This window comes from Lithobates pipiens, unplaced genomic scaffold (genome assembly GCF_037356315.1).
Source record: "Lithobates pipiens isolate NorthernLeopardFrog02 unplaced genomic scaffold, aLitPip1_a1.2 Scaffold_10, whole genome shotgun sequence".
Classification (NCBI taxonomy): Eukaryota; Metazoa; Chordata; class Amphibia; order Anura; family Ranidae; genus Lithobates; species Lithobates pipiens.
The window spans coordinates 217,989,449-218,003,015 of NW_027507686.1; the positions used below are offsets into that span (position 1 = coordinate 217,989,449).

The window sequence follows — 13,567 nt, forward strand, 5'->3', positions numbered from 1 at the left end:
GTGCTCCCTCCTCTCCCCTGCAGCTGCTGCTGACTGACACAGGGGAGCCAAATCGGGTGACTAGACCAGGGCAGGCCAAAAATAGGCAAGAATACACATTTTATTTTACACAGGTTAGTCAGTATAGGTAGCAGGATGGTGAGGGGACATTTTTAAGGCTAGTTAGTGTTAGGCAGAAATTGTACATGACCTTTTAGAAAGTTAGAAGTTAGTCGCTGTCGCCTAAAAAAAACAAATTTGGCCCTCTGCAAACAAGGACTATTAATACATCTCCTGTGGGTTGTGCCTCAGATGTTTGTGGTCTGAAAGCTGCAGAAGCTTAAGAATCTTCCTAGACCATGAGTGCTAGACCCATGGCCCTCCAGCTATTGCAGAACTAAAAGTCCCATCTAGGGCTGCAACTAACGATTATTTTCATAATCGATTAATCGGCCGATAATTTTTTCGATTAATCGGATAAAATCACAAAAAAAACGTAATGTTAAATTTTTCCGTTTATTTAAAAGTAATAATGAAAAAACTGGGACACCAATGACGGGGCACTATTCCTCCCACTGACACCAATGACGGGGTGCTATTCCTACCATGGACACCATGGATGGGGCGCTATCCTTACCATGGACACCAATGACAGGGCGCTATTCCTACCATGGACACCATGGATGGGGCGCTATATTCCTCCCACGGACACCAATGACGGGGCGCTATTCCTCCCACTGACACCAATGACGGGGCGCTATTCCTCCCACTGACACCAATGACGGGGCGCTATTCCTCCCACTGACACCAATGACGGGGCGCTATTCCTCCCACTGACACCAATGACGGGGCGCTATTCCTCCCACTGACACCAATGACGGGGCGCTATTCCTCCCACTGACACCAATGACGGGGCGCTATTCCTCCCACTGACACCAATGACGGGGCGCTATTCCTCCCACTGACACCAATGACGGGGCGCTATTTCCCCCCCCCCCCCCACTGACACCAATGACGGGGCGCTATTCCCCCCCCCCCCACTGACACCAATGACGGGGCGCTATTTCCCCCCCCCCCACTGACACCAATGACGGGGCGCTATTTCCCCCCCCCACTGACACCAATGACGGGGCGCTATTTCCCCCCCCCCCCCCCACTGACACCAATGACGGGGCGCTATTTCCCCCCCCCCCACTGACACCAATGACGGGGCGCTATTTCCCCCCCCCCCCCACTGACACCAATGACGGGGCACTATTCCCCCCCCCCCCCCCCCCCCCACTGACACCAATGACGGGGCACTATCCCCCCCCCCCCCACTGACACCAATGACGGGGCACTATTCCCCCCCCCCCCCCCACTGACACCAATGACGGGGCACTATTTCCCCCCCCCCACTGACACCAATGATGGGGCACTATTCCCCCCACTGACACCAATGATGGGGCGTTATTCCTCCCACATTGATGTTTCTGGGGGAGGGGGGGAATAATAGAGCCACATTGGTGTTTCAGCGGGGGGGGGGAATAATTGTGCCACATTGGTGTTTCAGCCGGGGGGGGGGGAGAGTGCCCCATTATTGGTGTCCCCGTGTGTGTGTGTGTGTGTGTGCGCGCGCGCGCGCGCTGGGTACCACTTTTAGCCGATAGCTGCTACCTTTTTTCACACTGTGTGCAGCTCGGCTGTGTCCTCCTCACAGATTCTCGCCCTCTCTGTTCCCTCGAGGCAGCAGCAGGCGGGGCTGAGATCTGTGTGAATGTCACGTGACATCAGCGACGAGGAGAGGTGCGCCGCGGACGTGCAGCGGCAAGTGCGTGCCTGGTCACAGAGAGCACTGCCGAGGACGGATGACATAGGAGAGGATTTGTTTCCGTTTTTTTTTCAACTAACAGACAGGCGGAAGGTGCGAACCAACTAATCGATAATGAAAATCGTTGACAACGATTTTCATTATCGATTATTATCGATATCGATACATCGTTGCAGCCCTAGTCCCATCATGCCTCTGACTTTGTGAGTCATGCTTGTAACGGTCAGCCTTGCAATGCCTCATGGAACTTGTAGTTGTGCAACAGCTGGAAGGACCGCAGGTTGAGCACCCATGTCCTAGAGTGTAGACCCTTCCCGGTGTGTTAGATCTTTCCTTCGAGGCCAGTGGAAAAAACCATTGCAACGCTCTCAAAGGCAATCGCGAAGGGTGAGTTTGAGGCACAATCGGTCATAGTTGTTGATTTGCTGATGCCCCGTACACACGTTCAGATTATCGGACCACCAAAGTCGCTTTTGGACAGATCGTTTGATAATCTAATCATTAGTATGCAGATTTCGACAGCTGATCACGACAGTCCATCCAACCAAATCCAAAGGGACAAACAGGAAAACTTTGGTCGGATGACAGCCCATCATACGACAATCGTGTAGTCAGTACAGTATGCGTCCGATAAGTCATTCGACAAACGCCACGCATGATCGGAAACACAAAAATAAACCAGAAGGACACATGGGTCACACGTATTTGACATCATTTAAAATACGTAGCTACGCACAACAGAAGATTTTTCCAGAATCATACAACAAAAATCTTACACACATTTTGCACTGTTGTATTCGATCTTAGTTGTATGCAATAAAATGTGAACGGTCTGTCTTACGATAATCGGAACGTGTGTACGGGGCATTAAACTGGAGAGTACAAAATCTGGTGCAGCTGTGCATGGGAGCCAATCATTTTCTAACTCCAGCTTGTTCAATTAAATGTTGACAATAAAACCTGGAAGCTGATTGGTTTCTCTGCAGTGCTGCACCAGAGTTTGCACCTTCCAGTTTTTAGTAAATCAACCCCCTTGACTTACGTGAGTATAGATCCATCCCTTGATGATTTGGTGTGTGTTTGGTTTATTTTTTTTTTGGTTTTTTTAGTTTTTTTATAGAATTATCCTGCTAGAACTAACAAATTATCCTGTGAAGTTTAGCATAACAGGCATAAGCCGGCCATAGATGGTTTGAATCTCATCTGGTTCAGCAGGAACCGTCCAAGAATTGAACCATGTTGGCACAGTGGTGTAGTGGTTAGCACTCTCACCTAGCAGCAAGAAGGGTCACAGGTTCAAATCCCAACCACGACACTACCTGCCTGGAGTTTGCATGTTCTCCCTGTGCGTGGGTTTCCTCCGGGTACTCTGGTTTCCTCCCACAATCCAAAGACATGCAGGTAGGTAAATTGGCTGCTGTTCAAAATTGGCCCTAGGATATGAATGGGCTCCTTGAGGGTAGGGACTAACACGAGTGTGCAATGTACAGGGATGGGGACAATCGTAGACACCTCACTCAGGTTGAACTGGATGGACTGGTGTCTTTATTCAACCTAACTAACTATGAAACTATGTGTTGCTAGCGGCTCCCCCCCCCCCCCCCCCAATGGCTCTGTGGGAGGGATTCCCCCATTAACACTGACCTGTGTTTGCAGGAAAGAATATTGCTTCATCTATGGCCAGCCATAGATGTCATTTAGCACCCCTGAACATTGTTGTGAATACACAATCTCCTACATCCCAACCTCCTTCTGTTTTAGGGGGTATGACAGAACTTTGTATGGCAAGTAGAGCATAAGAACACCCTTTCAAGGTATCCAAATTCCTTTATCCTAGAGAGAGAGAGACCTACAATCCTCGCCTGCTTTTGGAGATTTTTTTTTTTAATATGTCCAAAGGTGTGCTATAAAAGGACGCGAGTTTAGACAAATAAATAAAACTGCATTTAGACTCGGTTCACACTGGTGTGTGATGTGTGAAAACCTGCGAATCCAGTGCAGGTTCCTGCATCGCACCTGAATCACACAGTTATTTACACTGCCCTATACGAACCACTTGGAGTATCAATACAAAATTAATGACACCCCGGGATTGGTTCGCAGATCGCAATGCAAACTGTGAATTCGGACAGGAATCGGATCACATGGGTCTGAACACCCATGCCATCCGATTCTGGTGCTGACAAAAAAGGCTCCTGCACGAGTTTGGTCCGAATGCGAATTCAGCCATACACTCTGGCTGAATTGGCATCGCACAGACGACGCATGCCATCTGCACAGCCATGCGGTGCGAATCCCTTGCAGTGTCTGTCATCGCACCAGTGTGAACCGAGCCTTAGGTTTACTTAAAGCGGTTCCAGAAGTGATTAAAAGATTGAAGTTTTAGAATTGGTTCACATTTTGTTTGACGTCCTCCTCCCAGGTTTTCGTACGGAGATGAAGACCAGGATTTCTATGCCACCCTAACGGAGACCCAACGCTCAGAGTTAGTACAGCTCTCATGTAGAGCCCACCAGGGCCATGGAGGCCTTGTCTAAACTCCCTTTTCTCCCCATTAACATGGAATTTATTTAGCTAATGACGGTGATGGGTTTTCGAGAACCTCTTCCTTTCTAATTAGATGAAGAAATATGTTTTCCAATGAGAAACGCCTCCTTCTAATTTCTTCACTTGTATCTTTCTTTTTGGTGTTGGTGGTAACAAGTACAGTTGGGAAGCTTATGGTGATCAGATGAACTCGTATTCTGTTTTCTTGAACATCAGGCAGGCCTGTTAATTGATAATGACTATTAAACACTAATTGGTTGTTCTATATGATTTCACTTAGCACATCATCACAGCTCTTTGCATCAAATTATAGCTACAGCTCTTTATGCCTTCCTAAATAAGCCTGTACATGGCTAATTGGGTATGCTATTTTTATTTTTTACGCTAAAATTGTTTGGTCAGCTGATCTCCGTAAGCTACAGGCTCTTTCAGTAAGGTGGTGCGAGGAGCAAGCTAGAAGGCAAAGTGCATTAACCTGCTGACTGATTGCTAAAGTTACTGTACTTTACTATCTGATATTTGACTTGCTAAGTAAACTTGTTTTGAATGATCCGTCCATCCAAAATTGATGTGTTCGGTATCGGTAAAGCCTAGTGAGCTGATTCTCCTCCCAGGTTATTTGTCTTGTATACTCTATTGGCGAAAGTTCCCTGCTGCATTTTTTGGACTCTGCTCCTGCCCACCTTTGTGTTCAAGTTCCTTCTTTTCCATTCTCTATATAATCAAAAAATCCACACGCTGAGCATTCCATAAACCAAGACATGGTGGTTTGAGCTGTTTTTTTGATTTTATTCTTTTTTACATGGGTGCTCAACCTGTGGCCCTATGCTGCTCGTGTATGCGTTCGCTTCTGCACGCGAGCTCGGCGGGACAGGACGCGTTTAAAAAATTTTTTTTTTTTTTATTATTTTACCTATTTTCTTTTTTTTACACTGTTCTTTAGAAAAAAAAAAGTTTCACTTTTATTCCTATTAAAAGAAATGTAAACTTCCCTTGTAATAGAAAAAGCATGACAGGTCCTCTTAAATATGAGATCCGGGGTCAAAAAGACCCCAGATCTCGTATTTACACTAAAATACAATAATAAAAGTCCATCTTAAGACCTATGGGAGGAAGTGATGTTTTGACGCCGCTTCTGCCCTGCAGTGGTATGGAGACGGGTGGGGGCCATTTTCCCCCTCACTCGTCTCCATGCCAAACCAGGGACAGCGCTGATTGCCTCCGCTGCTACCAATGGCTACGGTAAGGGGGGCACCTGAGAGCTCCGAAAGGGCGGTTCCCTCTCCCACGACCGCTTTAAAAGTGAACTTGCGGCAAATCCGCTCGCAGAGACCGATTTTTATCTGGAAGCGGACCGCCAGCTGAAGAAGAGGATACCAAGATTATGAAAGCTATCTGCTGCCATAACCCTGGTATTCGTCTTCAAAGTAGTGACGTAAAACGATGGTGGGCGGTCCAGAAGTGGTTAATGTTTAGCAATATGAATGAAAAAATACAGAACATTCTAAAACCCTAGTGGTGATCAAATTGCACCAAAAGAAAGCTCTTATTTTTTTTATTTTTTTATTTTTTTATAAATTTAGCTTGGGTACATCGTTGCATGACCACACAGCTGTCAGCTAAAGCAGCAGTGCCAAATAGCAAATAATGGCCTGGTCATGAAGGGTGTAAAACCTTCCAGAGCTCAAGTGGTTCAGGAGCTCATTATTTTCTATCGTACTACTTAAAAAAAAAAAAAAAAAAAAAAAAGTTAATAAACAATTTGAAATCCACCTGGAGGACCCCTTCATTATGGTCTCAGCAGGTGTGCAGACTTGGAGATTTAAGTGCAGAGATCCCACCAATGGGGTCCCCAAGACGGGACCTGGTATTCAGTAAACTCCTTGGCATCTACCGACATCTGAAATATCAATTTGTAGGTGGACTGAATCTTTACATTTCTCGCTCAATGTCCCTAAGTTTTGGAATGTTATCATTGCGCTTAAGCTGTAATAACCTGTGTATTTTTGCAGTGGTGCAAAGGACGATACGTCTGAGTGGTCAGAAGATGAAAGCCCCAGAAAGTCCCTGGACAGTAATGGTCGGGAGGCGTCACAGGTAGAGGGCGTGCGTGTGCAGGCTCTGTATGATTACACTGGACAGGAAGCTGACGAGCTGAGCTTTATGGCAGGTACAGAGCACTAACCTTCCCTTAACAACCCTTCCTTTCATTCCTCTCCACAGGCACGCCTCCCCCACCCTTTCCTCCTCTCCCATACCTCCATCCCCTGGTCAGGCCATAGTGCATGAATCTGACAACAGGCAGAGCATGCAGACTGGCACTTGTGCATGAACAATCCTTTGTGCTCCCCCCCCCCCCCCCATCACCCACCAACGCACCATTAACGTAACACTAATTCCAGCGTGAACAAAGTCATGCCTCAAAGAAATGCTTTAGAAAGGCCTTTGTTTAGTGTGGATGAACAAAGGCTACTTGTATGGAAGTATGGATAGAGTTCTGGGGACTGACTCCTCAATATCGGCACTACGTAAGTTCCTTCCACAAATCTTGCACTCTATACTAAAACCCTGATTTCTGCAGCTTAAATCGTGCAGAGATTTGCTTAGCAACTGGCATTATTAATCCACCGGAGCACAGACGTATGGGGATTGTATGAATTTGAAAGCTGCAAATACACAAAAGGTATCTAGAAGACAAATGTGCCCATGGGACTTTTTACAGTTGTGTCACTTTACAAAAAAAATTCTACATCTTTTATTCCATATTCAAGTTAAAAATTGATGCAATGAACACTACATGTGTCATAGTATTAAAAAAAAATGAAGAGACACACATTAACAATGTTTATTTCGAAGTATCAACAAACTTGCAGAGATGAACAGGTAGGTAAATGTTGGACTATATCTCAACGCATTTCGTGAAGCAATGTTCACTTCTTCAGGAGGTAATCAAATCCAGTATATCTGTGAAAAGTCAATGTCATAAAAATAACTACATAAGTACCCATATAAACATCAGAATGTGGGTGTAGATCAGTTTCCACTCCTTAAGATGGATATGGTGTACTTACACACCAACTTAAGAATCTAGGGAGTAACAGGAGCCGGAGGACTGTTTACAAATGGGGAAATGAGATAGAGGGGAGCCAAAGGACACACTAAGTCCGGAAATTAAGAGCACAAGGGAACCTGGGAAGACTGGACCAAAATAGATAAAGGGCTGTGTAAGAACCGTCAAAGTAGAGGTACAAACTAGGTAAATAACTGAACAGGACCAATAATATGTCCATCATTTCAAGATGGTCCTCATGTGAAAGAAAAATGTAAAAGGTTAAAGGAGGAGAAAAACCGCCAAGCAAAGGGCTAAAAAAAAGTCTTACAGTGGGGAAAATAATTATTTGATCCCCCTCAGATTTTGTAAGTTTGCCACTTACAAAGAAATTGGAGGGTCTAATTTTTATCATAGGTGTATTTTAAATTAAAGAGACAGAATATCAACCAAAAATCCAGACAAAAACATGATACAGATGTTATAAATTGAGTTGCAGTTCAATAACAATAAGTACAATAAGGATTTGATCCCCAAGTAAAACATGACTTAGTACTTGGTGGAGAAACCCTTGTTGGCAAGCATGGAGTTAAGTCATTTCTTGTAGTTGGTGACCAGGTTTGCACATATCTCAGGAGGGATTTTGGTCCCCTCTTCTTTTTTTTTCTTTTTTTTAATTTATATCAGGAAATGGGTCCACACAGACCAACAGATTACAAACTTTCCACATAGTTTACAGATAGCGAGACAATATCTGAAGTACAACATCAAAAATCTGTTGACATTATCGCCAAGAAGAATAAACAGCAGTATGTGGATTCGGGATTTCACGTCGTCCTGTGGTCTCACTTTAGCCGCATCAAGTAGGTGGCGGATCACCGATTTCTGATATTTCCTGTCGGGTACGTCGGAGGCATGCAAGAGATAAAGAGCTGGGTTGTCTGTGAGAGGCAGGGCTCTGAATTTTTGTATTGTCTCCCGCACCACTTTCCAAAAGTGTGAGTTTCGGGCAGGACCAAAAGATATGCAGCAGAGTCCCTTTGGCTGTGAGGCATCGCCAACACAGGTCTGATGTATTCGGGTAGAGCTGATGGAGTAATGAAGGGGTCCTATACCAACGTGAGATAATTTTGTAATTTGTTTCTTGGATCTTGGCACAGATCGAAGATTTGTGGGTAAATCTGAGTATACGCTGTCTCTTGGTGCTGTTGAATTTGCAATCTAACTCCTTCTCCCATTTAAATATGCCCGGAGGAAGAAAGTCTGCTGAGGGAGAGTTTAGAAGATTATAAGTCAGTGAGGGTGTGTGCGACAAGACACCCGCGTCAGTGCAGAGCACCTCCAGGGCCGTGAGCGTCTGGGCGTCTCCCCCGAGGGGGTGGGATCGTAGAGAGTTGGAGCGTCCTCAGGAAGTCTAGTCGGAACGGGCCCACAGGGTCTAGTAACTCCGCCGTCGTTTTCCAGCGCCCCCCTGCACTAAAGTGGGATGCTTGATGTAGTCCCGCCTCCCCCAAGTTCCCGAAGACTCCCATCGTAAAGACCTGGAGTAAATAATGGGTTGCCTATGATGGGGTACAGGGGCGAGTTTGGGGAGGAAAGGGGCGTTTGCGAAACTATCCGAGCGCAGACCTTCGCCGAGTTACCAATCAGTGGGTGACGTTTGATCACACCCGGCAAATCCGAGTAGCACCATGGCATCCTCCAGAGTGGAATCACACTTTGTGCCTGTTCCAGCTGGGCCCACAGCTTGGTGTCCTGATGGCGGCACCAATCTATGAGCCTCCCCAGATGAACCGCCTGATAGTAGGCTCGAATATTTGGTAGGGCTAAACCGCCACGTAATTTGGGGAGCACTAAGAGTTTGTGAGCGAGTCTAGGTCTTTTTTTCGCCCATACGAATTCCGTGAATGCAGATCGAACCCTTTTAAAGAAGGCGGAAGGTATATGAATAGGTAGGGCCTGCATCAGGTAGAGGATTTTCGGGAGGACGGACATCTTTAAGATGTTACAACGTCCCATCCAGGAGTGCATATCCGACTGCCATTTGGACAAAGGTGATTTTATTTCCAACAGTAGCGGAGGGAAGTTATACTCATACAGTTTCGAGAGTGTATGCGGGATATACGTACCGAGGTACTTCAGAGCCGTGTTCGTCCACTTCAGGGTAAAGCTAGCCTGGAGGTGGGTAAGCTGCGCCGCCGGTATCCCCACTCCCATTGCCTCAGACTTGGCGAAATTCATTTTTAAATTTGAGAGCGTTCCGTACGTTTCGAATTCTAGCATCAAATTTGGAAGGGATACCACTGGGTTGGAGATTGAGAACAACAGGTCGTCCGCGCAGGCCGATACTTTGTGTTGGGTGTGTTTAACCGCGATGCCCGTTATGTTCGGATTTGATCTAATGTGGCAGAGGAATGGTTCGAGGGAGAGCGCGAATAAGAGAGGTGAAAGCGGGCATCCCTGTCGCGTCCCGTTCGTGATCCGGAAAGGTTCGGACCGCACCCCATTGGCCCTAACCCTGGCCGACGGTGTGGTATATATGGCCTGGATCCACCCTAACATGGTGTTGCCCAATCCTATGTGGCGTAGTGTGGCAGACATAAAATCCCAGCTAACCCTGTCAAAGGCTTTCTCAGCGTCCGTGCTGCGAAAGACACTTGGCTTGTTCTCCATGTTAGCAGTATACAGCAGGTTCAAGACTTTAGTGGTGTTGTCTCTAGCCTCTCTGGTGGGTACGAAGCCTACCCGGTCAAGGTGGATCAGATCGGGGATGTATGATTGTAGCCTCATGGCTATGATCTTAGTGAATAGTTTAAGATCCTTGTTCAAAAGAGAGATTGGGCGATAACTCCCGCACAGGGATGGGTCCTTCCCTTCTTTAGGGATCACTGCTATATGTGCCTGTAATGTGGCCTCATGGAGCGTGCTCCCCTTAGTAAGGTCATTGAAAAGGTGTAGCAGATGATGTCCAAGGGATGGGAGTAAGGTCTTGTAATATTGTAGTGTTAGGCCGTCCGGGCCCGGGGCCTTCCCTCTCTTGGTGTTATTAATTGCCTGTTGGATTTCGGACAGTTATAGGTTCCTCCAAGACGTCCCGTATTTCCGTCGACAGGGTGGGCATGTTGGAGGAGGCTATATAGTCAGCTATTTGTACTGGGGAGGGTCGGGTATTGTGCAAGTTGTAGAGAGACTCGTAGAAAGACTTGAATGTATTGGTAATATGTTGGGGTAGCATTTCTCGCATCCCCTGGGAGGATAGGACAAATGGAATATAAGACGCCGCCCGTTGGGTTTTCAAAGATTGCGCGAGTAACCGACCACATTTATTGCCCGATTCATAAATTCTTTTACGGGAGATCTGGAGAGCCGCCTTAGCTTTAAAAAAGAGAAGGTCGTTTATCTGGGAACGTATCGTATCGAGCTCAGCACCCAAAGGAGTATTCGGTGTCCGTTTTATGTTTAGCTTCCAAATTTTGAAGTTTACTGAACAACTCAGTCAGTTGGGCAGTTCGCTGTCTTTTAAGTCGTGCGCCGTGTTTAATTAGTATTCCGCGGATCACCGCCTTGTGCGCCTCCCAAACCAAACCTGCATCGCATTCCCCCGTACCGTTAGCGTGGAAATAATGAGAGATTTCTGACGTCACTTCCGACAGCACCGTGGCGTCCTGGAGGAGGCTCTCATTGAGTCTCCAAGGTTTTCTCTGTCCCTTGTAAAAGTCTGTCAAAGCATATTGTAGAGTAACTGGGGCATGGTCAGACCACGTAATAGAACCCATAGTGGATCCTTTGACTGCCTGAAGCTGGTTGTGTGGCATCAAAAAATAGTCGATACGGGAGTACCCTTGGTGCGGTCTAGAGAAAAAAGTGTAATCCCGTTCCCCGGGGTGGAGGAGACGCCACACATCAACCAGTTGCGCGGCATGTAAGGCTGCGTGGGTAGCTCTCCTCATTCCCCAAGGGAAGGAGGACCGCCCCATGGAGGTATCCTCCGCGGGTATCAGTGGAATGTTTAGATCACCACCTATGATTAGTTAGCCTTCCGAAAATTTTAGGAGTAGGTTTAGGTGTCTCTTCACAAACAGGTCTTGTCTACTGTTGGGGGCGTATAAGTTAGCAATGGTAACCTTCACACCTCCAACTAGGCCTTTAAGGAATAAAAACCTCCCCCCTGGGTCTGATTTTAGGTCCAACAGAGTCCACGGCACTCTGGCCGCTATTTGAATGGAGACTCCTCTAGATTTGGCCTCCGTGTATGTAGAGTGGTAGACTGTCGGGTAGTATCTGTTTTTCAAGATGGGGAACTTGTTTTCCCTAAAGTGAGTTTCTTGTAACAAGACTATATATCCGCGTGTTGTCGTTTCATGTCCAACAACATGCGTCTCTTCTCAGGGACGTTCAGTCCCTTTGCATTAAGGGTGACAATGTTAAGCACATCCATGATTGGGTAGGGGTAGTAGAAGCGGGAAGGGTAAGAAGAGAAGACACAAGACGTGTGAGTAGAGGGTTGAGGTGATAGATAGCAGTAGCAACAGGGTAGAGGGGTAAAGAAATTTTAAGGGTGTGGCCGAGAGAGAGAGGACTCCCAGTCAGCACTGTCCAACGGAGTTGGACAACTAGAATGCAGCAACTAGCTGCTATAACGCCCACCGGGTAACCCCGGATGGAAAGCGTCGACCTATGTGGGGGAGTGTACAGAGCGGGCCAGCGGGCGGTACCCCCGACCCCCCGGGACCCCAGGCCAAGGTTGTATGTGTATAGTTAAAAAATGCCCGTATGGGCACGGCTTATTTGGGCATAAGGCGAGAAACATCCCCTGAGTCATGAAAACTAAACAAACCACAGAACTAGACTGGTAATAACATTGCGTAAAATATCTACTAAGAAACTACACTGGTTGTAAACATGGCATACAAATAAATGCAAAACATAGAAACCCATAAGACAGCCCTAATCCAGCAATCCCCCTCATCCGTCGATGTGGCACAACCTCCCCCGCCCCTCGGCAACCACAGATCCCCAAAGGGGCAAGACCCGGAGGGGGGAGGGGGAAGGGTGTGGGGGAGCGGAGAAGGGGAAGGAAACATAGGGCCCCCCACACACCCCCCACCCAACAGTCAGGACCAACATCATCCCCTCCATCCCCACCCGGCTGTTGTATGATGTCCGCCACAGCCACCCCCCGACCCCCTAACTTGTTCTGAAATGTCACCCTACTCCGGGAGTCCTCAGAGGGATAGCAGCCGATATGGCCAGGCACACGGGCCAAGCGGGGTCCTGAGGTAGAGAGCCATGCTATACAACCGAGTGGTCAACAGTGTCTCTCCAAAGTGTTGCATGGGTGGCCTCTCCACACCCACGGGAGTGGGCAAACATATATGAACATCCAAGGCCATCAGGGCTCGGCATCTCTCCACGCCTCCCAGAAATGTCTCCAGCACCTGTGGTGGCCGTGTGGCGGGGGCAAAGACCATGAAAGGGGGGATGGCAAGACACGGGAGAGTAATACTGATGGGGGGTGTAAAAAGTCAACCAGTGCAGAACAACTTACAAAGTGTCATAAGGTGTACTCATGTCTCGCGGGTTCCATCAACATATGTGGACAGGGTGCGGGAGCGACCACGGGACCTCCTGGAGCGATCTGGCGGGGCAGGCCCCTCCGACTTGGGACCCAAGCGGCCCGCCGGACGTTGGATCTTCATCAGCCATTTCGGGACCGGTTCCGCCCCCAGGAAAGCAAAGAGGGCAGGGAGATCTGCTGGTGTGCGTAGTGTGAAGGAGCCGCTATCCATGCGAAAGATGACTGTTAGGGGGTAGCCCCATCTGTATGTGCAACCGTGGCGTCTCGCAACTTCAAGGGCCGGTTTCAGCATGGCACGGCGCTGTAGTGTCGCCCTGGATAGGTCCGGGAGTATCTGGATCTGTACACCATCAAAGTCAATGACCCCATGATCCCATGCCTTCTTCAGGATTACTTTCTTTTGTGCATATCTGTGGAGGCGGCACAGAACATCACGGGGCCTTGCCGGGTCGGTAGCTCTGGGACCCAGCGCCCGGTGGACCCGGTCGATTTCCAGAGAGGGCGGCGGGTCACCTAGAAGCCTGTGAAAAATTGCGGTAACAGTCTCTGCCAAATCCTCCGGACCTGTAGCCTCCGGGAGACACCGCAGCCGCAAGTTGTTGTG

General features: G+C 47.8%; 1 protein-coding gene across 8 annotated transcripts in view; it reads left to right on the plus strand.

Annotated features, from left to right (window-relative positions):
- PACSIN3 (protein kinase C and casein kinase substrate in neurons 3) overlaps positions 1 to 13,567 on the plus strand; it is a 195,036-nt gene that overhangs the window by 167,439 nt on the left and 14,030 nt on the right. For 5 of the 8 annotated variants that reach the window (XM_077461140.1, XM_077461158.1, XM_077461125.1 and 2 more), the window contains 2 exons: positions 4,212 to 4,274; positions 6,349 to 6,506. In XM_077461140.1, the coding sequence (XP_077317266.1) occupies positions 4,212 to 4,274; positions 6,349 to 6,506 (221 nt within the window). The remainder of the gene's footprint in view (positions 1 to 4,211; positions 4,275 to 6,348; positions 6,507 to 13,567) is intronic. The other 3 variants (XM_077461174.1, XM_077461166.1, XM_077461183.1) reach the window with 3 other exon arrangements.